Source organism: Periplaneta americana, chromosome 4 (assembly GCF_040183065.1).
Source record: "Periplaneta americana isolate PAMFEO1 chromosome 4, P.americana_PAMFEO1_priV1, whole genome shotgun sequence".
NCBI lineage: Eukaryota > Metazoa > Arthropoda > Insecta > Blattodea > Blattidae > Periplaneta > Periplaneta americana.
The window spans coordinates 200,192,871-200,220,631 of record NC_091120.1 but is presented as its reverse complement, the minus strand read 5'-3'; the positions used below and the strand labels follow the sequence as shown (position 1 = coordinate 200,220,631).

Below are 27,761 nucleotides of genomic sequence, written 5' to 3'. Positions count from 1 at the left end.
TTCTTTTCAGGTTGCACCGTTGTTCACACGTCGCATTACGAGAGTTTCGCAGTTTTTTGTACTGCAGCGCTGCAAAAGTAGCGACGTGTGACCATACCTTTAGTTATTAACGAGATTCATTCTGTAGACACATTTTACTATCGCGATTTGTAGCAAATTTTGGTAGTTCCCCCCCCCCCTTTTTTTTTTTTGCGAATTTGGCAATGTTTTGCATTAAACGCGATTTTCTTTTAATTCTCCAGCATTAGACATTTATAACAAGTTTCACTGTTGCTGTTGTTTACAGTATTGCTGTCACCTAAGATAAAGATTCATACATATTGATCGTGTGTTGCAGGTATTGTTCCAAGCTTCCACAAGACAAGTTTACACAGTTGACACCTCTATGGTATCTGAGTAAAGGTGCTGGAAATGTCTGTGTATATCTCCAACTGCCAATGAATTCACCCCTGCGTGATATTATTGAGGTATGCCTGTACTTCATGTTTACAGACAAAATGAATGTTAGGTACGTTCCTCCTGAAAAATATTCGTGAGAACTTTTAGTTTGTATTATTTTATTTATTCTTAGTTTAATAAATAGACGTATTATGGGATGTGAATTAGAAACTTGTATTACAAGTTTGTAACCATGTACTGTACAAAATTTTACATTGAAACCATTTATAACGTTTTACCACTTGTGTCTGTCTCAGAAATACACATTTTGAATTCTTTCACAGTATCTTATAATTTTGGGTGTTAGGAACTAATTGAATATTGAATAATCTACTTAAACTAGGAAATGAAATATTTGGTTTTCCATTTGAAGGGAGAAAGAATGCCATCGAAGAAGCTGGCAAAGCGTGCAGCTGCTTTGAAGACATGCAGACTTTTGCACGAGATGGGCGAGCTGGATGAAAACTTGCTGCCTTGTCGCAGGCCTCAGACCTTCGAGTGTCCTGAGTTGTTTCCCCTCTACGAGGAAGACAGAGACAAAGATGGCCCCCGAGTTGGGAGTAAGAAGAAGAAGAGATACTACCCAAGAGAGGTGAGGATATGGAAAGTAGGTTTAGTGAGTCTGAGTTATCTTGAGACAATCAGCTCATTCAGTACAACCGTTCCTCCTTCTTCTTCTCCTTCTTCTCCTCCTTCTTCTCCTCCTCCTTCCTCTCCTCCTTTTTCTTCTCCTTCTCCTCCTTCTCCTTCTCCTCCTCCTTCTTCTCCTCCTCCTCCTCCTTCTCCTTCTTCTTCTTCTTCTCCTCCTTCCTTCTTCTCCTTCTTCTCCTCCTCCTTCTTCTCCTTCTCCTCCTCCTTCTTCTCCTCCTCCTTCTTCTCCTCCTCCTCCTGCTTCTTCTTCTTCTTCTTCTTCTTCTTCTTCACAAAAATGGGGTGTCAGAAATCCTGAAAAGTTTGACTATGGTATTTAGTGGGAGTCAAACACAGTAGTCCTCTGTTCAGCAAGTCATCTGACCTAAGTTGTCGTGCACAACACTTGTAATGTACAACATCATAACTTTGTGGAATAGGCCCCTGCTGCTACTACTACCATTACAACTACCAGTACTACCATCATCACTGCTTTGACTGCTGCAGTGCAGGCAGTTTAAAAGTCCCGATACATTGCTTAGCTGGTTGGTGGCATGAGCTCCATGCAATCGCTGGCATTCTCCTCCATAAAATCGAGGGCAGTTGTAAGTGAGATTTCATCAGAGTGGGACAGGTGTTGTGCATTCGTGCTTCAGATTTCACTAGAGCATACAGTAATGCTGTCAATGGTGAGATATTCACTGCATCATTCTACAGGGTGATTCACGAGGAAAGGTAAAAAATTTGGGATGTGAATTCTGAAGTCATTCTGAATCAAAAAGTTCATATGAATATAGGTCCGTTTTCGAATGGTTACAGAGATATGGCTCTTTGATTTCACAAAAACTTCTGAGATTCCATATTACTAATTCGGATTTAGAGACACATAACGGACAAATTTAAAGTTTATATTCACGCATGTATACATACCTAATATTCTAGATGTCGGGGTCGATGTTTTCGCACATTTTGAAAGGTACCTCCTTCTACTTCAATGCACTGTTGCGCTCGGGCATGAATCGCGCTCATTGCTTGGGAGAGTTGCACATTGTTCTTTATGCCACATCCAAAATATGGTCGATTAGCGCCTCTCCTGTTCCTTTGCTATACCAAGTCTTTCATACACCCTCATAGACAGTACATACTCTTCGATATGGCACTCTTCTGTTCGGAAAGCGTTGTTCATATTCAATGATGGCACGCAAGGTACTTCCATTGCACAAACCATAAACATACACAATATCGGCGTATTCTGTAGTCGAAAATTTATAAGGTATCTTGAAAAACACAACTTAACACTTCCGATAACTGTACCTGTATAACTACTGTACTGTAGGTAGCTGACTGAACTGCTGTGAAGTGATAAGTGATAGCGTATTTGTTGGGACATTTGTAATGCCCCACCACCCGGTTTGTTTTTCTTACCTACATCGCTCACAATGCAGATTCTAATGTTACGTCATTCATTGCGACCTTGACCTTGTCTCACGTCAGCAGCATATGCTAACGTCTGATTCACATTGGGGCGAGACATTTTACCAAAAAAATGCATCTAGCTCCGCCATCGTTCGAAAACGGACCTATGTTCATATGAACTTTTTCACTCAAAATGGCCCAAGATATCGTACCCTAAATTTTTTACCTTTCCTCGTGAATCACCCTGTATATTCATCTTGAAGCCACACATCAAGTGCAGAAAGCTGTGTGAAGAATAAGACAGGTGTTAGACATAAATTTCCAGGCAGCCCAGTTCTAAGACGGAAAAGCAATTTAAAGTTAGTGGACAAGTTTAGTGTAATGGGTTTTATGGTTACCAGAAAAGAAAACGGAGTCATGAGCCACAAATTGTTCCAATGTCTTATCTATGGAGTATTTAATTGAGTAAGGTTTTTTTTTATATCCTCAGTGGCCAAATGCCTTGATGGGATGTCGTCCTAAGGAAGGAGAGGATGTCTTCCTGCATGTGATAGAGCAGCGTCCTGTCTATGAGCGTCCAGATGCGTCGAACAACCGGAAAATGGTGTTCTATGATTTGCTTGAGAACTCTGATGGATTCGCCATCCTTAGCTCGAAACCAATGAGCACGGTGGGTAATTATAGTAGTTAGTGGGATATGAGTGATGAACAGGAGATGGATATAATAATAATAAAAGTAATAATAATAATAAATGTACTATGTTGTATAACGTACGAATTTGTGCAATCTTAACAGCACCTTGATCTACATAATTTGACTGCATATATGTAACAGGCATTAGGAACCAACGAGACTGACAGCGAAACTGTTAATAAGCTTATGTCCAAACCTCCATTCAAACTGTGCATGGTCAAGAACACTTCTTAGCTGACAATTGATGTTTTTGTTGTTGATCATAGCATTGAAACAGCATTTATGATGATAAGATTTGCAGGTGATTGTCTATTACCCGTATTTGACCAATGTGATCTTTGTTCCTGTAATCGTTAATGTTTTTAATGAAGGACATCATCAGAATTTCATGTACGAAAGTCCAAAATAGACTGAGGAAGATCTGGTTGTCAGAATTTTAGCAGCTTACAGTTGTATTTGGGACAGTCGAGGATTGTTTCAGAGTTACGTAGAACTTAGCTCATTATTGCAGTATATTTTGTTTTGAAGTAAATGGCAGTCACTTTGAGCACTTATTTTATTTGCTTAATGAAATTAATAAATTAAGATGAAATGAAAGAAAATTAATAAATCAAGATAAAATGAATGGAAAGAAAATAATTACCAGTAAAAAAAAAATGAAAGCACCAATCATGGTACCCTAAGTATACTTTATGTATTTGTAGGCGTCTCCAGAACGATTGAGGTCTGTGTGTCATATTATTGCTTGATTTCCCTTATAACTACTACAAACTCTTCTTTTACAGTCGTTATAAGCTTGAGTCTAAAGGTGGTTCACAGTAAACTGGGAACGAGAACCAGAATGAAAACAAGAAGCAGAAGACGTGAATATGAAAATTTTTGATTCACAATAAACCGAGAACGTAGATGACTATGCATATCGATATGCATGTCAATAACGATATTACGCATTCTGATGTTATTTGTGTATAATTGACCAATGGCGTTCTCTCATGAGTACAAGGCAGCCAATATAAACACATGTTAACCAACTTCGAAATTTCAACTGAAACATTTCATTAGGTACGGTACTATAGATAAGCCCATGCATCTTTATTATCACAACCTATTTTAAGTCTACCATAATGTAAAATAATTAGAGAAGAAACATTTGTAATAGAACAAAAATGAACACAACAGTAGTAATTGAATTGAAGCATGAATATGTAGTGTGTAATACTTACTTACTTACTTACTTACTTACAAATGGCTTTTAAGGAACCCGAAGGTTCATTGCCGCCCTCACATAAGCCTGCCATCGGTCCCTATCCTGTGCAAGATTAATCCAGTCTCTATCATCACACCCCACCTCCCTCAAATCCATTTTAATATCCTCCCATCTACGTCTCGGCCTCCCTAAAGGTCTTTTTCCCTCCGGTCTCCCAACTAACACTCTATATGCATTTCTGGATTCGCCCATACGTGCTAAATGCCATGCCCATCTCAAACGTCTGGATTTTAAGTTCCTAATTATGTTAGGTGAAGAATACAATGCGTACTGTTCTGTGTTGTGTAACTTTCTCCATTCTCCTGTAACTTCATCCCGCTCAGCCCCAAATATTTTCCTAAGCACCTTATTCTCAAACACCCTTAACCTATGTTCCTCTCTCAGAGTGAGAGTCCAAGTTTCACAACCATACAGAAGAACCGGTAATATGACTGTTTTATAAATTCTAACTTTCAGATTTTTGGACAGCAGACTGGATGATAAGAGCTTCTCAACCGAATAATAACACGCATTTCCCATATTTATTCTGTGTTTAATTTCCTCCCGAGTAGTAATACAACCAGCACAGTAATCAAATATGATTCACTTACGATCGGTGTTCAAAGATGCAGCTATTGAAAGCCACGTATTCTCCTTTATTTTCTCATCTTTATACGAGGCGCGCCGCTTATCGTAAACGTGAGGATTTTCCTCAAGACTCAATATTAGAATCTCATCAAATAAAATTTGCTCCCTGATGCACAGCACAGAACAAAATAATGCATAGGTTATGTCACGGTCTTCTTGCTACAAAATATACGACAACGAAATAGCTTTTAGATGGCAATGGAATGAATCTAGTGGACTGTGATCGGAAATGTGAACGCCAAATTTGAAACTTGGCCAACTCTCTGTTCCCGATCCCGGGCTCTGGCAAGCTTTTCGTTAATTGTGAATGCTCACATTTAAATGTATACATTTTAACAATTTTACCGTTTTCGTTTCGATACTTGTTTCTGGTTTATTGTGAACCAGCCTTTAGTCATAATAGCGATTGGGCTTGTGAACGAAATCAAAAATGAAAAAGGAGAAATCTGGATTTTGATCTCAACGAAATCATAGAAATCGTATGTAGTGGAAACTTGTAGAATTCTTTGTACTGTGTTAACATTTCGAATAGCCTGGAATGAGATACGACTGGAGTCCCATGAAAATATTTATATTTTTTAAGAAAAATTAGTTTTAAAATTTCAAAATTCCAATGTCATTGCCAATTTGGCAGTGTTCATTTTAAAAATACATTATATATATATGCACGTTTTATAATAGTGGCTTGCACTTTTTATACTAGTGACACTGAAGATATTTTAAGCATTCTAATGGCCAGTTTTTCCAAGTAATGTTTAATTTGGCTTAACAAATGTTAAATTAACAGCTGGTTTATTTTTAACGTTTTGTTAAGATATTTTCCATTTTTCCAACATAATTTTGTTTCCAACACTTAACTTTAACTGTCGTTAATACTATTCTAACTACTCAACAGCAGTTGGTAATGATTTTGCATATATAAGACAACTTCTTATTTGCTGATATTATTATTTAAATTCTGTACTATGGAGTAAGTCATGAAACATGTGTAAAATCGTAACCTATTACAGTAGCCATGATTTATACAGTACAGAGAATTGATAAATGAAAGTTGCATTGACTGCTATTGAATAATAATAATTATTATGTATGGTTACATTTTATAATGCTAAATATGAATTTCTGTTTAGAAAAATCTCAGCATTATGACCACCATGTGACAATAATTACACGAATGTGTGTGTAGTCAACTGTACACAAAACCCCGAGGAGAATTCCGTATCATATAAAATTCTCTAATTTAGGTTCATGTATAAATTATAAGTAATTTCGTCCTAAAGAAGCAATTGCTGCTGAAACATTTTATTATTTACTCACTGCGTATTTTGAAGCACTATTGACATCGGCTATAGTTGAAGAGCTAGTAACATAGAATCTAGAGTTAATAGTAGCTAGTGAATTGAAACAAGTGGCCTATTTCAACTAGGTAACATACAACTGAGTTTTATTTTAAGACATGAAAGTGATTATTATAACTACATACCGGTACCTAAGAAATATTAGTAAATTAATACATAATGTGCATTTAAACATAACAAAACTTAATTGGTATATTAACTTTCATTTATTAGAATTATATTATAGCTAGCGATAAGATATGTTTGCACTGGCTTTAAAACAGAAGCGAAAGAGCTGGATTCTTGGAATTTATAGTCGTTTTCTTTCCGATGGAAATTTAATTTTCCAGCAGGATAATCACCCCGCGCACACCGCCATAAACGTTCAAAGACGGTTTACGGAAAAGCATGATAAAGAGGATTGACAAATATCGAGACATCCCACCTCAAAATCCAGATCAGTTTTGGGATCAAGTTCTGGTTACCTGGGAAGATTTCGCTAAGGACCAGAACTATTTCCGCGATCTGGTGGACTCAATGCCCCAAAAATGCCAGGCAGTGATAGACGCCGATGGCATGTGGACAATGTGTTAGATCCACATGTGTATTTCTTTTATTTTTCTTTAATTTGTTTGTTTATCTTTGTTTTATTTCGGGAAGAAAATTGATCTCCCAAGAGTTTTTTAAATTCTCCTAGTGGAGCCAGAGTTGCGAAATAATTCGTTCCACTACACAAAATTATAAAAATGAAGAAAGGTAACATGTATAAAAATTAGTTACGTTAAAAAAAAAAAAAAGTTATCGCCGAGAACCGAACACGGCCCCCTGGGATAGCAAGCCAACATGCTACTGACTACTCCATCTGGGTACGATGACGTAACCAGTGCGACGAGGCACATATAGCTGCTAGGCTTGAAGTCTACTGACACAGCTCACATACAAACGTATTCGTGTAAATATTTCAATGTTCAGTACTAGTTAATGTTTCATTTGGACTGATTTACTGAAGCTTGGTGAAACCGTCCCTTACTCTAAACATTCCTCAAAGAGAAACATAACATGTTACTTTCACAACTTTTGTCTGAACAGCTGTGGTGTTATCCTCCATGTTTAACTGTTTGTTAAATGAGTTAACGGCCTGAAATCCTACATTTAGAGTTAACAAACGGTTAAGAATCTGTTAAGCCAAACTGGTGTTGAACAAATGGAAAAACTGTATTTAACAAACTGTTGAAGGTTTAACAGTCGTTAAGTGTTCTAACAATACTTGGACAAACCGGTCATAAGAGTGGTATATGAAGCATTTTCAGCATCAGTTTTCAGTTTTTACGTTTAATGTGGATTTTAATACATGACTGCATTCATTTATTGACAAAATTGCGGAATGAAATGTGGCATGTTATTTTGCGTTTCAAAAGTGCGGGGGTTTTTTTTTAGGGTCTGTGAGAAGAAGCATAAAGAAATAGTGCAAGAAATTGACAAAATTACAACAATTTGCACTATCGCATCTCGCAAATTTCTCTAGATATAATGAATGACTCCTCAAGTTCTGCAAGCTACATGAATAAATGGTGATCTTTTTACCATTGTTTTTGAAACTGTATGTGACTAAAGAAAACATAAACAACTGAATTAGAAAAAAGTATTATTGTGGTCTCCAGAGTAATTACACCAAAATAATCACTGCAAAATCTCAGAAAGTTAAACCTGACAACTGGCTTACTGCCATACAAATGTCAGAAATATCGTGTGCGTAGGCAGCCGTTTGAAGCTTGACATACCGTTTTGTTAACAGCTTTACATGTTACTGTAATTTGTTTCCAGCTCTGTGACTTCCCCATATACATGAACGTGGGTGAGCTGCAAGTGCACGTGAAGGTGAACGCCGCATGCATATGCCTGACAAAGGAAGAGATAGAGTTGGTGGAGGGATTCAGCACGATGCTTTTCAGACAGGTCCTGAACCTCATGAAGCCCTTCCTCATTGTGGATAGGGAAGATCTAGAAAACTCTCACCTGATTGTCCCAACACGGCGAGGTAACACCTCTTCTTTTATATATATATTTTTTTTTTTGTGTATATATTTGAAGTACCTCTAGCAAAACTGTCGTCAAGGAGTAAAACAAGGATGCCCACTGTCACCTGTTTTGTTTAATGTATATATAGCTGCTGTAATTAAAAAATGGCAAAGAAAATTAACAGAATATTATATCTATTATTTTAATGTACCGAAGTACATATGATATTTCCATGCAGATATTCTGCGTTGTCATACGATGTAAGAGTAATAGAACGGAGAAAAATTCTCTCCGGCACCGGGATTTGAACCCGGGTTTTCAGCTCTAGGTGCTGATGCTTTATCCACTAAGCCACACCGGATACCACCCCGGCATCGGACAGAATCGTCTCAGATTAAGCTCCAACTCTTGGGTTCCCTCTAGTGGCCGCCCTCTGCACTACGTCATAGATGTCTATGAACGTAGGACCGAAGTCCACACATGTGCTGAGGTGCACTCGTTATGAGTGACTAGTTGGCCGGGATCCGATGGAATAAGCGCCGTCTTAAATCACTTCATCATATATATTATTTTTTTTAATGTACCGAAGTACATATGATATTTCCATGCAGATATTCTGCGTCATCATACGATGTAAGAGTAGTGGAATGGAGAAAATTCTCTCCGGTGCCGGGATTTGAACCCGGGTTTTCAGCTCTAGGTGCTGATGCTTTATCCACTAAGCCACACCGGATACCACCCCGGCGTCGGACAGAATCGTCTCAGATTAAGCTCCAACTCTTGGGTTCCCTCTAGTGGCCGCCCTCTGCACTATGTCATAGATGTCTATGAACGTAGGACCGAAGTCCACACATGTGCTGAGGTGCACTTGTTATGAGTGACTAATTGGCCGGGATCCGACGGAATAAACGCCGTCTTAAATCACTTCATCACATATATTATTTTTTTTAATGTACCGAAGTACATATATTTCCATGCAGATATTCTGTGTCATCATACGATGTAAGAGTAATGGAACAGACGCCGGGGTGGTATCCGGTGTGGCTTAGTGGATAAAGCATCAGCACGTAGAGCTGAAAACCCGGGTTCAAATCCCGGCGCTGGAGAGAATTTTCTCTGTTCCATTACTCTTACATCGTAACACAGTATTATTTCATTGGCGAAACCCATTTAACCCTTCAGTATTCGCGTACTTTTTCGTAACATATGGGACAGCTGTCATCAAAGTTATATTCTTGCTTTAGAGAATGAATTTTAACATTCTTTTCAATATGAGTGGTTACATAAATTTGATACTTTGGAAGCTACCAGCGTGGCTCAATTGGTTAAGGCGGTTGCCTGTCAGTCTGAAGTTGCGCTCGGGCGCAGGTTCGACCTCCGCTTGGACTGATTACTTGGTTGGGTTTTTTCCGAGGTTTTTCCCAACCATAAGGTGAATGCCAGGTAATCTATGGTGAATCCTCGTCCTCATCTCGCCAAATATTATCTCGCTATCACTAATCTCATCGACGCTAAATAACGTAGTAATTGATACAGCGTCGTTAAACAACGAACTAAAAAAAAAAAAAAGAAAAGATACTTCGTAGTGTACACAGTTTATTTATAAATAAAAATCAAAATAGTTTTGAAACAGAATTAATTAATAGATACTAATGCATGTGTAAATTTAAAATACTTTCTACAGTTACCTACAGAAATTAACACTGGAAACATAGTTATAATCCTTGCTTTGTTGTGAAAATGTTTCTATACAAAAGTACCTGAATCACTTTTGTGCTATTGTCCTTTTTTCCTTGGCTTATCCTTCAAAAGTATTTATTCTTGAATGCTTTCCGCAGACATACATTTACAATACCTAGCTATTTACAAGCAATTTACACAGATATTCCTCAAATGGTTGGCACGTCTGTTTTGAACATTTCACACACCATTTCTATACACCATTTCATACAAGTTGAGAGGATTTGAAAGCATTACTTTCCCCTTCTACTTTCTCTGAGTTCGTCAGCGACAGCGTAAACGACATTTCATACGAGTTGAGAGGATGCGAAAGCATTTATTTCACTTTACGCTGTCGCTACGAACTCAGAGAAAGTAGAAGGGGAAAGAAATGCTTTCAAATCCTCTCAACTTGTATGAAATGGTGTTTAGTCATTTTGTTTCGAGACCTACCAAATTGATGATAATGGCTCCTGGATTCATTCCTTTGTACTAGGGCAGGCGTAGCAGATTTTTGAATTCCCAGTAATGCTTAAGTAACCTTAATAAACATTTTCAGGAACAGAATTAATTATTATATTTCTTTAAATTGAAAGTATCCGTTATTTTAACTTTTTTCGTATAGTAGATATTTTTTCTTTTTCTTTTTTTTTTTTTTCCAACTAGTATTCTTTTTTTATCAATTTCTACTATAGATTTTAATTGTATCAATTAACTTCTAGTAACTGGAACTACCTCAAGCATGAGCATTTGCTCTTTTGAGTGCGAATTATATATGTTGTTGTTTTCTAATGCCAGGCGCTTGACAATAAAGTCATTTGACCTCTTGCACTCCAATATTTTTCAAAGATATTATCATGACCAGCCACTGAAGCACAGATTTTGAGGTGTTCCGTATCCATTTCTTGGTTTGAGTTGCACAATGGGCAGTTAGGGGACTGATATATTCCAATTCTATGCAGGTGTTTGGCCAAACAATCATGGCCTGTTGCCAATCTAAATGCAGCTACAGACGATTTTCGTGGTAAATCGGGAATTAACTGTGAATTTTGATGCAGAGAGTTCCATTTTTTCCCTTGGGATTGAGTTATCAGATTTTGTTTGTGAAGTCTAAGTATGTAGATTTAATAAATCTCTTCACAGAGTAATACGTAGATTGAATTATATATGTATGTAAGTTATAATTTCAGTAAATTCAGTTTAGGGTACAGGGGGAATACCTGTGTCATGAGGCTTGGCATTAGGTGAAGTAAACATTATGTTGTTGTACCTGTTATTGCAGGTATAGCTGGTTACGAGATAGACTGGGATATAGTGAGGAAACATCAAGAGCTGCCAGACATCCAGAAGCTGTCCCAGGAGGAACGCACTACCTTGCAAATCACAGAAGAGAAGTTTAATTTCACCGTAGTGGCTCCTTGGTATCGAGGAATGCTACCAGACCAGGTAAGCGTTCACTTTTTTAAAGTTAATGGGGAAGTCAGGTAAATATATCCTAAAAATGTTTAAGCATGCAAGATACGTGAAACCCTTCACAAGAACCAGATCTTATCACGTTTATACAGCTTGTAACAGACTCTGACCAGGAAAACTTAGTGGTTAGCTGCTTCATGGACAGAAGTCTGTATAGGGTGGTGGCTAGTGTCTCATTAGGCCATAGAGACCTCTGACTACGGTTACCAGACTTCCGGATTTTGCAGGATTTGCCGTGCTTTTTGGGTGTGTGCTCAGCCAGGCATTGTAGAAAATCATAAATTGACCTGCTCTACTCTCATAGATTCTCAGTGGACCAAAGAGAGAAAAAGTGTATGTCTGGATCCAATAAATGAATTGTTTATAAAATTTAATTAAAAGGAAATCTATTATGTGGATTTCCACAAGTATTTTTCAAGTAACAAACAGCATTCCTGGTTTAAACAAATTGGGTCATTAGAGAAGTACAAATAATCAGGAAATTGAAGCATAAACTTGTTTAAAATCTGTGCAGCTAAATGGATAACAATTTTGTATCAATTGTATTATCTTTTAAGACTAACAATTCACCTTATTATACAAAATATTGAAAATAAGCGTTATGTCGTGTTATCATTTCCCCCCCCCCCCCCACACCTGTGGAGTAATGGTCAGTGCATCTGGCCGCGAAACCAGGTGGCCCGGGTTCGAATCCCGGTCGGGACAAATTACCTGATTGAGGTTTTTTTCTGGGGTTTTCCCTCAACCCAATACGAGCAAATGCTGGGTAACTTTCGGTGCTGGACCCCGGACTCATTTCACCGGCATTATCACAGTCATTTCATTCAGACGCTAAATAACCTAGATGTTGATACAGCATGGTAAAATAACCCAATAAAAAAAATTCCTAATTTTTTTTTAATGGAAAGTCCTATCTTTTCAGATAAAAATATATTTTGCATCCTCTCTCTCTCTCTCTCTCTCTCTCTCTCTCTCTCTTTTTTTTTTTTTTTTTTTTAACTCCAACGGACAAAGCAGGAAATAAAACTATAAATATTGGATTCTTTGTTTAAGAATCTACTCAAGGAGGTCAGCAATACAGGATATTTAGATTTAGTATTCATATATTTTATTGTAAATCTCTCTGCTTAGAATGAAGATCACAGTTAGGATTACAGTTACAGACTCGCTGTCCTACGACATCACAAACATTAAGTTTCTTATCTTAGTCACACCCTCTTATCTTAATCTTCCTTGTGATAAAGATAAGCATGTCAACTGTTACCTAAACTGCTGAAAGCTGCAATTGTGAGATTAAGGGCCGAATTCATAGTCAACACTTATCGTAAGGAAACACTTAAGCAGTTGCTTATAATAATTTCCAATTCATGAATCCCACTAAAGTGAACACTTATTCAAATAAGGTAGCTTGTCAGCTTACTCAAGTGTTTCCTCATATGCATTGTAATCAGCTGATTCGGTATACAGTAGATGATGATTATGATTTAATTTAATTTATTGAGTTCTGTAATTAAAATGAAAATGAGTTTCGGCAAGCAAAAGATATATCAGAGGTATGGAAAACCCTTTAGAGATGTATAATGATTAACAATTTAAGAGGAGATACCGTTTCGACAAGAACACTGTTGTGGATATTCTGGTGTCTCTCATTTCAATTCACAACCATGAGGCTTACCGATTTCGCCACTGCTGAAAGTACTGGTTGCTTTGAGATTTTATGATACAGCAGCATTTCAGGTAGATTTACGTGGCATTTTTTTTTTTTTTTCCGAAAAGTATTCACATCCCAACAAAGTGTCATTTGCATTTTCGTTTGTATTCTGCCCAAGGAATAAGCTGTTAAAATGTACGTAATTGAATCACTTCCACTTTGTTTAGCATAAAAATAACTGAAAAATAAATGACGATGATTTACTTATAGGAATATTTCCGGAGTAAGCATTAAACTCAACTGCAATTTTATTCCATGTCAGTTTCTTCTTTTGGAGAGAACAATTATCAATTTTTTTTTACTTTCGACGATATCTCCATATTTCATAACTAGCTGTCTTAGTCACTTCTTTATTTTCTGTAAAATGCTTTCTGGACATCTTGTATAATTTTTAGCTCTATAATATTAATTTACTTCTGTATTTGTGTATGACAATAATGCTTATTTAACAATTTGAAGGCTATCTTTGAAAAATATTGGAGTGCAAGAGGTCAAATGACTTTATTGTCAAATGCCTGGCATTAGAAAACAACAACAATTTGAAGGCGCTGGAAAACAATTGAATGTAGGAAAGCGCTCACGTCTAGCCATGTTGCCATATTTCTTTCGATGTCAAGGGAATGCTCAGGGCATATGAATGAGTAGCGTCTCTTTGATCTGAAATAAATGCTAAGGAAATGCTCATTACATAAGTGTTTCCTCATTTTATAAGTGACGACTATGAATTCGACCCTAAGTTTAGCAGCATATGGATTTAACCATTAGCAGTTGAATTTAAACTTTAAATATCTCCGAAATTACTTCATGTTTGGTTTGAAACCCTTCAAATAGGGATTTCTTGAAAATATGAAGATGTGTGCTGATAAATGCTGTATACACCTGACACAGAATGGCAGTTCTTGTGTTGCGGGGGAAAAGACCATTAGTAGCTTATTTGGACATGCATGATACACTATACTGTAGAACCCTATTTATCTGAACTAACATGTTTTTTCGGGTAATCTGTGGGTCTATTTTCGGTAGTGAATGGAAGATGCTACTGAATTAATTCGTGTAACAATGTAAAGCAGACCATGCACTTTAGTATATACATAATTATTATCTATCCACTTAGATATGACTGGTGTATGCCATATCTATTTTTAACTCTATGTAATCAGCCAGAACTGTTTTCCATCTTTCTCTAATATCTCTGCTAATATTTTAGCACCCCTTTAGCATGTTATGGAAACCGAGAAATATTCAATTTTTTCCATGTGAGCTTTTTTTCACAATTCTGCAGTTTGGTATATTAAGCTATGGCCACACGTCGCTGCTTTTGCTGCGCAACTTTTGTACTGCAGCTGCAAAAGTTGCGTGTCGTGTTCACATGTAAGCCAAAAGTAGCGCGCTGCACGCTACTTTTCGTGCTGCGCAACCCGAGTGCAGCAAAAGTTGCAACTGGAGGTTGCGAGTCTGTTCACACACAAGGCGCTACTTTTGCAGCCGCAGTCATGCTGCAGGTTTCCATCTCTGTATTCATTTCTCAATATACATTTTGTGGTTATGTTCGCATTATTAAGAAACTCATACGAAAGCTTCCTTATCTATTATTTGCTTTTCTGTCGTATCTAGTATTCAGAAATTGACATTATTTTTACTATAAAGCTTTTAAAAACGCCTATATACTTAAATGATAACCAAGAGCATATTCACGTAATCAATGTTGGCAACCCTCCTGTTTGAAACTACGCTACAGAAAATTAAAAAAGTGAATTATATTGTCAGCAAATATGCTCAGACTGTGTTGTGCATTTAATAACTGTTACAAATAATTTATTTTCATCACATCTAACATTAAAATACATCCAAACAATAAAGTATCATTGGCACATTTGGATGGCAACACTGGTCGCAACCGCAGCAAAAGTTTCAACAAAACCGATATCAGAAATGCTGCGGCTGCAACCCTGAGAACCCTGTTCACATGTCGCTACTTTTAAGCTGCGCGCAGCATGGAAAAGTAGCGGGCAGCAGGTTCGGCAGCCGCTACTTTTCGGGTTGCACCATTGTTCACACGTCGCAGTACGAGAGTTGCGCAGTTTTTTTGTACTGCATCACTGCAAAAGTAGCGACATGTGACCGTACCTTTAGAGTAATTCTCAAGAAGTTTGATTTTGAACGTACCCAGTCCCAAATCTGCTGCAACATTTTGTAATATTGCATCATTTTCCACTTAACACACAGCTACAAGTTTTTGTTTGATGATTATAATCACATGTTTACGTTTGGTTGACATTGTACTAACACATACTTGATAATATCATTTACAATATTTTGTGCACTAGCAACCGCTGAACACTTACAACATCACAGAAGTGAATAATCGTGGAATTAGCTTTCACCTCTCATTCAGCCATAACTGGTTCCACAGTTCTTGGAATAGGGGATAGATGGAACAGATAGCAACTTTTACTTGATGGAACCAGTTCCTAGTGCTGACCTGCTATGGCACTAAAATCGTCCTCCAGTGGCTTAAGGAGGGAAAGCTGGTGATCAACAAGATCTCCCAGCTAGGTCCAATGGACCCGTCGACCAACAGCAGGTGTGGTCCTCCAGACATTCTGGGGGTTGTGTGCGAATGAAGTAGCCACCAAAACGTTAAAATATGGTGTTCACTTAAATCGGCTACAACTTGCCATTTTCACTCCAATATGAAATGGGTACCATTAAGGTAAAATTATCCGGAGGTAAAATAGTCCCCCAATCGGATCTCCGGGTGTGAACTACTTTAATGGTACAGAAAATATTGGAGTGCAAGAAGTCAAATGACTTTATTGTCAAACGCCTGGCATTAGAAAACAACAACAACTTGATGGAACCAATGTACACCTGTGAAAGCAGATTTTTCTACCCAAGTCTACTTACAGAGCATTCGTCCTTACCTGTTGCCTTGCTGTGGATGACAAGGTGATAGCTGTCTCATTGGCATATGCTGACAGATCTTTGGAACAGTCGACCTGGTTGGCGAGTTGGTATAGCGCTAGCCTTCTACGCCCAAGGTTGCGGGTTCGATCCCGGGCCAGGTCGATGGCATTTAAGTGTGCTTAAATGCGACAAGCTCATGTCAGTAGATTTACTGGCATGTAAAAGAACTCCTGCAGGACAAAATTCCGGCACATCCTGCGACGCTGATATAACCTCTGCAGTTGCGAGCGTCGTTAAATAAAACATAAAATTTGTTAACATTTCTTTGGAACATGAGAAACATATTTTAGGCAGTAATAATAATAATAATAATAATAATAATAATAATCTGTGGCGCTACAGCCCATGAAGGGCCTAGACCGACCAGCCGGCTGCTGGCCTCACGCCCACATGTCGAAGCAGAGGTGGACGATCATCCAACCAGAATGGAGGTATCGTGTGGTTAGCACGATGATCCCCCACAGCTGTTATAGCTGGCATTCGCAACCGGATTTCGCTACCTATCGTAGCTTCCCAAGTGCATCACGATGCTGGGTGGGCACCAGTCCCATACACTGGCCGAAATTGCATGAGAAAATTTCTTCCCCCATGAGGACTCGAACCAGCGCACATTCCGTAACGCGAGTCCTAGGCAGGATGCCTTAGACTGCGACACCATGGCGCGGGACACATATATCTCTTAGAACATTTAATAAATTAACAATAACTGAGCACTGGTACTGAGAAGGAAGGAAACTTAAAAGCAACAGCACTGCTGTATTAGCTGTAATGCTAGCTAGAAATTGTAAGGACTTTGTAACTACTGAAACCTGTATAAAATACAAATTAAATTACATTAGAGCAAGCCAAATACATTACCAGCACAATTTTATTGTCCTGTTAATTTACTCTCAGAACACTTGGAGGTAATGTTAGTGAAGGGGTACATGCATCGTTATGGAACTCAGTTAGGCAGTATTAAAAAAAAGTGCGTGTTATGATCGAAGAAATACTCTGTGTAATTTTACTCCCAACATTTTGGTTAAGTGGGGTTGCACTGTAATAAGAAACATTGCATTCTTCTGATCTGCAGTAGCTGCTTCTATGATCTTGCCAGTAGTGTAACTAATAAATAACCTCTTGTAAAGAGAAACCAACATGAGCTCTTACTGCAACACAGATATTACGAATTGTTTGTTTCACACACATTTTCTCTACCATCTGTGATTCTGGAAGCTAAGCTAATGGAAACTCATTTCCAAATAACCCCAATCTCCTTGGCATTATACATACATAATGTATAATGATGGACAAAAAGATTGAAGAATTAAGCATTGCACAGCACAACACTTGCGACCATACCACGTGTCTGTTTGCTGATTAAGGCCGCCATCAGATGAGGCCACTTAGTGGCACTTCTCAGAAGTGTGAGTATGAATGTTAATTAAAAGCTGTTGGGGGACATCGTCTGCCAGCACCTGAAATTATTTATTTCGATTGATTTTCAATTATGATAATCAATACACATGGAACCCTGTGTTGCGCTATAGTACATGTATAAGAGGTCTATGATTGTATTCAATCTAATTTTTTCTAACCACACAAGATGTAGGATAGATGCAGTTAAACGAGCAAATGGTCTGTTGACAAAGTATCTCATCCTGTATCTCCTCTTTTTTTATTATGATGTATTTATTCATTCATTCAGTAGATTATGAAAATAAAAATGCTGCCAACAAACTTAATAATAATTCTACAGCTACATGAGCTCAGTTCATGATGCACCTTCACTGAATTTAAAAACTGCCAATATCCTTTTATGTTAATTACAGCTTACAAAATACATATTTCTCATCTATTCCATTTGAAGGCAATACTTACTTACTTATTTACTGGCTTTTAAGGAACCCAGAGGTTCATTGCCACCCTCACATAAGCCCGCCATTGGTCCCTATCCTGAGCAAGATTAATCCAGTCTCTACCATCATATCCCACCTCCCTCAAATCCATTTTAATATTATCTTCCCACCTACGTCTCGGCCTCCCTAAAGGTCTTTTTCCCTCCGGCCTCCCAACTAACACTCTATATGCATTTCTGGATTCGCCCATATGTGCTACATGCCCTGCCCATTTCAAACGTCTGGATTTAATGTTCCTAATTACGTCAGGTGAAGAATACAATGCATGCAGTTCTGTGTTGTGTAACTTTCTCCATTCTCCTGTAACTTCATCCCTCTTAGCCCCAAATATTTTCCTAAGCACCTTATTCCCATTCCGAGGCTTATTTGAAGGATTTGTAACAAGCTCTTTTTTACGGTGATGGGTTGTTAGCCCTTCGCCCAACCCCCAAGCTGGAGGACCACCCCTCATCGGCTGTCCGCGACTGCTTATTCAATATATTCACAGCTACCCTCCATATCTGGAGGCCGTCTCCTCAATCCGCAACCTGAGGACGCGCCATGCCGTGGTGATAGGGACCCACAATATATGGATTTGAAGGCAATACTAATGATGTAAATTCATTTGCAGTTAATTCATTACTTATGTATAAATGCGAGTCAAAACTGCACATTAATAAAGTAAGTGAAATGCAAAACTCATGTTTGCAAACCCTGAGTAAATTGAAAGTACTATTGTTAATAAAAAAGGAGGGTTGTTGTATATGGGAAAACTAAAATCTCGAATGCCTATGGAAGTGTACACCAAGATTATAAAAATCTAGATCACTGTATTCTTGTGAAGTTAGACTTTACAAAACAGACTCCATTTCGTACAATTCCAGGAAATGATACAGTTGTCACTGGGGAGTCGTGATGTGGTAAGCATGGCTCATGCCCTTTGTAAACGCGACATAGTAACTGTATCATGTGGACTTGTACGAAATTAAGTAATAGAATAAAAATATGCACTTTCTGACATTCAGCTCTAGATTTAAATACTGAACTCTTTACGTTTCAAAAAGCATGATGGAAAGCATTTGTTGAGAAGATCTGGCCTATTGTTCGGAGCAAGGGAAACAATTCCAAAATTCTCAGTTGAATATTTTAAGTCTTTTGGAATTCCTTTAAATGTTTTGAAAATTATTGCTGTAGACGTAATGAAATATTCTGTTCAGATTTTACGTAATCACCTGTACACCTAAATTTCCTTATATTCTATTTGATTACTAATCATTATTGAATAAAAGTATTTCCCAAGGGTAGCTTCCATTTGGAAATAAAAATCGTAAATAGTGATAACGCAAATGTTTATTTTTATTTTATTTGTTTAGTAAGCTGTGTCTTTTGGCAACCCTTACTGAAGGGCAGCTACCCTTGTGGAGTTTATATATAAGGTAAATGATATTATGCAGCACATTACTAGGGTCTAATATATGTTAAGAAAAAGAAGAGAAAGAAGTTTGCTTCTTGTTGTGAGTATGAAGTGCTGGAAACGCAAAAATTAACAATGCTTATTAGAATATGAGTTATTTCTTCTAGTGCATATCACATGATGCTTATGCCTACTTCACATCTACAGTTTTACTGCACTGCTGTTCTAACATGGGAATGTGCATTGCTTATAAATTGTCTAACATTGGAGTGAAAGAGTTTTATTAACACTTTGTTAACAATCTTATTTTTGTGTGCAGTGAAGCCTGAATGATACATTTTCGGAAATTTCAAGTATAGAATCCTCAAAATGTGTGAGTTCAATTTTCTGTCTTTTTATTAGATAGGAAAATTAGACCTAGTTGCAGGTTATAGTGAGGATCACGTAAGTTCAGTTCCCAAACAGCAAATATTTCCGCCTTGTCAGTGTTGCCAACTGTTATCAGATATCACCACATGTACTGAATGACTTCTTTACTCACCGTACTTTACCTTAATGTGGGAAGGTTATTCTAAATAGTTTCAATAATAATAATAATGATGAGAAATGTATTGCTATGTTCTATTCTTTTATTCCTTTACATTATTATTAGTATTAGCATTAATAGGTTACTATACGTAAATATACAACAAAGTATAGTATATAATATTCAAGAATCAAATCTGTTCCAAGACCAATTAAATTATTGTCACTTCACTTCAAAGATTCCAGCGTACATATACTGTACTTCCTAAAGGTAGATAAATTAATAACCAATTGACTTTTGGTTGGAATTCGAATGAACTTCTGATTATCTTTTGAAATTAGTAAGGAAATGGATAATACAACTAGGCTAAAACTGAAATAATAATAAATCAACTTACAAAAATAATTTTGGTCCTTAAAAGCCATAAGTAATTTCACTTCTAGATACCTTTTTAAAGATTTCATTTGTTTGTAAATTGCTTAATAATGTTACACTCCACGTCTGTCATTGAAAAAATGTATGATACATAACTGTGAAGTCTCTTTTTGGCTCTTGTGTCCTAAATTTAAATAAGAAAAAACAAATGATTCAAGAAATGTGAGCTGGTGAAAATTAAATACTCAATTAATAAAACAATTACTACCAAAAGAGTATTTTATTAATTCTATACAAAAGATGGATTACACAGAACAGATGGCCAGAAATCATAGATTTATACACAACATACAGCATGAAACGATCATCAAAAAATGCTTTTTGTACACAATAACATCTTTCAAACGAAGTGAAATAGCCAATAAGTTCAATAAATATTATGCTAATAAGTAATAACAATAATTAATAATTATCTACAAGCTGTAAAAGGGAATAAAATAGTATATTGTTGAAATTAGGGGGTTATGGTTTATTACGTGTATTTATAATTTTAATTACTTTTTCTACATTTAATTATATTTTAATTTCTATTAGATTAGTTGGTGGTGTGGTTGTTAGTTTTATCTGTGTACGTCAGACTATTAAGGAAAAACTGAAAGAAATATTAAATCTACAATCTACTTTATATAACAATATTTAATCAAGAACTGAATATTACTATTAATTTAATAACATAAGACCCAAAATATCTCCAAGTCCAGACAATACACATGCTGATTTTCTTAAACATGTTGGCAAACAAGCAAACTCACTACTTTTATCTTGTAATCTCATCTGAAATACAATATCTGTCTGGAGAAAATCTATCATAACATCAATTTTGAAAAGCAATTATTCAACTAATATCTTTTCGAGTTATCGACAGATGCCACTTACTAGTATGATAGCCAAAATTATGGAAGAGATGATTTCATAGATTGAATTGGTTCCTGGAATCTAGTAACTAACTTTCATCTTATTGAGTTGACTTTAGAGAATTGCATTCAACAAATGGACAGATTTTAAATTTTAGTCAAGATATTAAAGATATTTTAAACAGAAAACAAAACACCTTAACAATTTTAATTTATTTTCAAGGATCATATGGCTCTGTAGATATAAATCACTTAAGAAATTGCAAACTTAGGGTGTCCATGATAAAGTGTTACACTGGGCCTGTGACTTGATTATTTGATTCATTGTTACAAATATGTAAATAGAGACAGATTCATCTGGGCTTCCCACATTGTTGTTTTCAGGAATACATTTTCCAATATTAATGTCGATGGTCTAACTAAAGAAATAGATCTTATGATAATCTCATCATTTGCAGATAATATGGTTCTCTAGAACAAAAAATCACAGTCCACAAATATTAATAAACTGAGCCAAAATCCCAACAGACTTTTTGACTCTACTTGGAGAACTCAGACTTGCTCAATTAAGGGAAACTTTACTAATAAAACACAATCCCAAGTTATTTCAAAATGAATAGTATATAAGTTAACTTTAACAGATGATGTTAAGAAATGTGATACTTCTCCAGACATTTTAAAAATCATTAGAAACGATAAATGATCTGGTCAGTGAGTGACTACATACAGTATTTTTTTATAGATGGATCCTGTTTACCAAGCCATAGATGTAGTGGTGTTGTAGTACAATACCAGTATATTCCCTTTTACAGGGAATTATATTCAAACACTTGTTTGCCCCATTTTAACCGTGACAACGCTTTTTAGGTTTTTAAACATTCTGGTTATTGTATTGTGTTTGTGTTTAGTGAAAGATTTTAGATAAGGGCGCAAATAGCCATAGTAGCTGACGCGCCCTTTTTAAACGCCACTAACTAACTAACTTCAAACACTGACTAATTTTGATAGTGAAAATTTAGATACACTTTTAAGCTTACAAAATCTCCAGTATTGACTTCATAAATCTGAGAAGGCTGTCATACTATCAGATTCAAAATCAGATATTCTTGCTGCAGTATTGGACGTAACAGCATGAAATCTCAATATTTTACAGTGTTTTAATATTTTAAGCAAAATGGTCGAATTACATCGACGACTGGTACTTCCGTGGATCCATGAACTTTATGGAGTGGGAGGTAATGAGGTAGCTGAAAGGTAGCAAAATTACTGTAAGGTTATCTATACCTGCATCTTACCACACTGTTAAAAGAATAACAAGATCAGAACATGACAATGTGGTAACAAAAATCGGAATGATTCTAAAGCAAATGAAAAAATTGCAATAGGCCATCCGGCATCCACTCCACGATGGAGGAAAATCCTCAGAAGAAACCAACTAATCAGACCAAATGGGGGATCCAAACTACCCTCGAGTGCAGCTCTGAATTTGCAGGCCAACAAGTCTACCGACTAAGCTACATTGGTGGCTCCACTAAAAATATGAAGTACATGGCACTCAGATTATTAAATTGACAAACCTAAACAATTATTCATCAGTTAAGCTATAAAATATAATACATAGCAAGCAAGTTAATTCAATTTAAAAGTATAAACAATTCAATCAGTTGAAATATACAGAAATTGATAATAAATATCATGCAAATTACTTCACATTACAAGCATAAACAATTCATCACTTGTGGTATACAGCCTACTATTTAATTTACAGCACATACAATTCATCAGTTAAGCTATAGGCCTACAGTCTACTATTCAATTTACAGCATATATAATTCAACAATTAAGCGAAACAAAAATATAGTACAATACATAGTAAAAATAATACACCTAATTTAATAACTGAACTTCTATGAAAATCTACAGTGGCAGTACTCATATTATCACAGGCCATGATTGTCTCAAATATTTACAAAGAACTGATATTTCAGAATCTCCCCATGCCATTTCTGAAATCTCAATGAAGATATGGATCATTGTCTTGACTGTTTAACTTTACACAGCTTTCAATCATCTGGTTAAATATTGGAGTGCAAGATAACAAATGACATCAACTGCTGAACACTTGGTATCAATCAACCAACAACTTCATTACATTAAAGGGGGAAAAAAAACTGAAAGAATTAATTGTATATAGACACAACACATAAGATAAGGCCACTTCAGAACAGTAATTGGCAAGGCTCTGTTGTTTTAGGATTCTTATGTAGATTCAATTTCACCTGAAAGAAAAAAGTAGCATCTATAAGTATGCCTAATTATGAGAAATAAGAGAAACGGTTGCAATAGTAGTAGTCAGGCGCGGATACAAGGGGGGGCCTGGGGGGCTACAGACCCCCCCTATCATTTCAAAGACTTTTTTTATTTAAAATGTACAAAGCATTCTTTTTTCATTCATATAACTTCTATGATTTCTTCACTCTCTAAACTTCATATTATTTTGCTATTTTACTTTGACATACAAACTCTCTTTACAGTTCGCAGTGAATAGATCATGTAAGTGGTCGCATTCCTTAGGGGTCGTTACCATGGGGTTTAACAATAGCTCGACTTCGGAACGGAAATCTAACGGTAACCACCTCTACCACACTGTAGCTAGGCTGCTACCAATATCTTTGTTATCGTACTTTACAATAGCCACTACATTCGACTTCTGAATTGAGACGAGAAGTGATCAGTCTGCACAGGTGAATTATTTAGTGTAACAGTTATAAGAAATTATAAAATGTCGGAACGTAAGTTTCAAACAAATATCTTACAATTTTTCAAGAAGCCGTGTGGTGAAGTGAAAGAAAAGTGCAGTACGGATGACAATGATACAACTGATGAAGAAAAGTGTATGCCTGTTAATACCGTAACAGGGAATCGGTTATGTGCGGTGAAAGTGATGACGCTAGTTCGACGACTCATAATGTATTAGATATTGGTTGCTTAGTGGAAAAAGAAATATGCAGTGACGAGATAAAATACAAAGCTCTAACAAATCCATGGGTTCCAGACGAAAAATATCCATTTCCGAGGACACTAGAATCGGGACAGTCTAGACAATTTCAGCATGCGTGGCTTAAAAGATTTCCATGGCTGTCTTACAGTAAGAAGGATGAAGGTGCGTTCTGTCACGTGTGCGTTTTATTCGGAACTAAAGAGGGAGGGCGAAGCAAACTTACGTTACACAATTTAGTTACGAAACCTCTAAGAAAATTCAAAAAGGCCTCTGAAATATTCAGGAGACATTCAGAGAACAGTTATAACAAAACTGCTCTCTTAAAATGTGACAACTTTAAACGAGTGTTTGAAGGTAAGGTAGAGAACGTTCTGGTTCAATTGAATAATGAAGTGTTACAAACAATGCGCGAAAACAGGATGAAACTTGTCCCAATAGTAAAAACAATTATTTTGTGCGGCCGACAAAATATTCCATTAAGAGGACACAGGGATGATGGTGCGATTGACTTGGAAAGCGAAAATCAAAACGAAGGTAATTCCAAGGAGCTTCTTAAATATCGCGTTGATGCCGGTGATCATATTCTGCATATTCATCTTAAAAATGCCCCAAAAAACTCTACTCTAACAAGTAAAACAACGCAAAACGATCTCATAAACTGTTGTGGCACCATTATTGAAAAGAAAATTGTTGAAGAGGTTAACCAAAGTAAAACATCCCAGACGACTTCAGCTTCGTTAAACTGTAAGTAACATTTAATCGACTTTCCATTCCAGTCACCATTTCCTTTAGAATTAGAACTAACTGAAGACTTAGAACCTAAGAGTGACAGTATTGTTGTGGTTTATTTATTTGTTTTTAATCCCATTGTTCTATGTAATGATGATACTACTGTATTCATATGTTAATTGAGGGGTTGGTGCAAGAAAGGCACTTCTCTCAAATGCAAGTTTAGAGAAAATTGATGTTGGAAACTCAAACCGTAATAATGTTATCTATGCATGCCTTTACATTTTGTGTACCGGTACTCCTGACCTCTATGATTACAGTATTGAACTACAACTTTGTGATCATATGCATAACAGATCAGAGATCACAATAAAGCGTTTCACTCAAAAAGGGCACATCCTCTAAAATGCCCTTCTTGCACCCAGCCCCTCAATTATTATTAGCCCCCCCTATTATTAAATTCTAGATCCGCGCCTGGTAGTAGTAGTAGTAGTAGTAGTAGTAGTAGTAGTAGTAGTAGTAATAGTAGTAGTAATGATAATAATAATAATAATAATAATAATAATAATGACTGTAAAGTATGGAAATTAATATTGCAATGTAATATCAAAAGGTGATTTCACACCATCAACTCTTATCATTTAGTACAACAAATCTATTATATTCAGTTGCAATCACCAGTAGCTGTTCTTTCCTCCATTTTGTTGTTGGCTGATTTTTCACAAGTCTGCTATGATATGCAGCACTATCCATGACAATAACGCATTGCCCTAATGTTCTCAGGTTAACAACTGTGTTTGCACCCACTTCTCAACTACAGGGCTATTCATAGCACTATGGTAGTCCTGACTTTTCTTTCAATTGCATGAAAAAATTAAATCAGCACCTGCAATAAAAATTATACCTGGGCATATATTACGTCACATGAATTCACAGCATTTAAATAAAGAAAATAAAACATAACATAACATAACATAACATGACATGACATGAGATCCTCTTTGGTGAAAGGCTTTCCCACGTTTTTATTTAGTCACCAATTTTTATATTTTTGTACCCTGATTTAAAAAATTACTCTTGCCAAATTTATGTAAAATATAAATCAATATAACTTACCGAGTATAAATCCACCTTTCGTTCTGGCATCTAATCTTCCACCCTCATTTGTTGGTCTACGAATAACACCATTCATGTCACTGGAAACTTCACCTGGTTTATTTCATGAATAAGTGGGTGATCCTACTTAAAAAAACAGAGAGAGAAAAGCAATTCACATTGACACTCTAAGAGACACAAAAATTTTAAAGACAGGAAAACCGTTCAAGAATTTTATAACTAGCCTCTAGTTATAATATGAAACTATTAATTGCAAAACATGTTGTTCCCACGTGAATTCATTACTAGTAGCCTATATTAATTGCAATTTCATATTCCACATAAGTGTTAACCTATTTGTTAGTAAAAAATTCAATCACTCAATGTCTCACAATACATTGAAATTTACCATTCATAAAAATCCAAGTCTCATCCAAGAATACTACGGGTTTAGGGTTCTCACGCTCCACATTTCTTATTTATTCTCTTAAAAACGAATAACATCACTTTCTCGTACATGTGTATAAGGATCCCCTTTGCTCCATAGAAATTTCATCTCTTTCAAAATTTTTTTCACCGATGATAAGGATACTCTAAATAAATATGTTTCATAATCATCATTCATATGTTCCAGAACTTTTGCTGCTGTTAGTACTTCCCCTGTAACAGTAAATGAAAATTATGCCATATTTTTATACATATGACTAATATCAGAATTACATTGCATAAATCAACACAATAATTCCTGTAACTTCCCTACCTTTATGTAACTTGTCATAAATAAATCTCGCAATTGCATCTTTCGTAAAATCGTCAGCATCAGTCACTGGATGTTTACGTAGTCCATGTTTTCCTGGTGTCACAAGTGGGGTCCCCTTCTGTGAATTTATCACTTTCGTGGCTGTAGTAAAACCAAAGCTGTAATAACAAACAATAACATAACACTTCTAAAAATTGTTATATCATAAAATTCATGCATGATACCAACATTTACAGCTATATGAATAGAAAATGATCAACATGTTAGGTTGGATCTACGATAGGTTTAAGTAGGCTAATATTTAGGTAATTCTCCAGAAAAGCTACATCAAAGAAGGCATACTTTTATTTTGTTTAATTGATTTCTGTGATATTTACATAGTGATGAACACGTGGTTTTAGTGCACAGCCACAAATACTTTCAGCACAAAAATCCTTTGACACTTACCTGTATATTCTAATGCATTGTTGTAGTCCCTCCCTCAAACGTGTTACTAATTACCAATATAACATGCGAGAGGTCCAGGACGAAGAGAAATGGTTAGTTTCCCAGTAGTGCGTCCTCGTCCTCTCGAGTGTTATATCTTAACAAGTACGTTGGGTGGGGTAGCTTTTCTGAAGAAACACCATATTTAATATTACTTAGACCAGTCATGAATAAATTATTCAGCCAGAGTCAACGTTCCTATGCTTTATAGAGTATGTTATATAGTTATTATATAAAATTGAATTATTTTTAAGCACCATAACAGGCCAACATTCATGTAATATTT

General features: G+C 36.3%; 1 protein-coding gene and 1 long non-coding RNA gene across 4 annotated transcripts in view; one reads left to right on the top strand and one right to left on the bottom strand.

The window, feature by feature from the left end:
* The window catches only part of Dcr-2 (Endoribonuclease Dcr-2), a 134,929-nt gene that overhangs the window by 41,044 nt on the left and 66,124 nt on the right, over positions 1-27,761 (top strand). For all 3 annotated transcript variants that reach the window (XM_069824612.1, XM_069824610.1, XM_069824611.1), the window contains exons 10-14: positions 338-467; positions 812-1,030; positions 2,975-3,154; positions 8,234-8,447; positions 11,430-11,593. In XM_069824612.1, coding sequence (XP_069680713.1) covers positions 338-467; positions 812-1,030; positions 2,975-3,154; positions 8,234-8,447; positions 11,430-11,593 — 907 coding nt within the window. The remainder of the gene's footprint in view (positions 1-337; positions 468-811; positions 1,031-2,974; positions 3,155-8,233; positions 8,448-11,429; positions 11,594-27,761) is intronic.
* Positions 25,618-26,979, bottom strand: LOC138698587 (uncharacterized). Its single transcript, XR_011331898.1, has 3 exons — positions 26,639-26,979; positions 26,251-26,376; positions 25,618-26,020 (listed from the first exon to the last, which is right to left on the bottom strand). It is a non-coding gene; the product is annotated as an uncharacterized lncRNA (long non-coding RNA).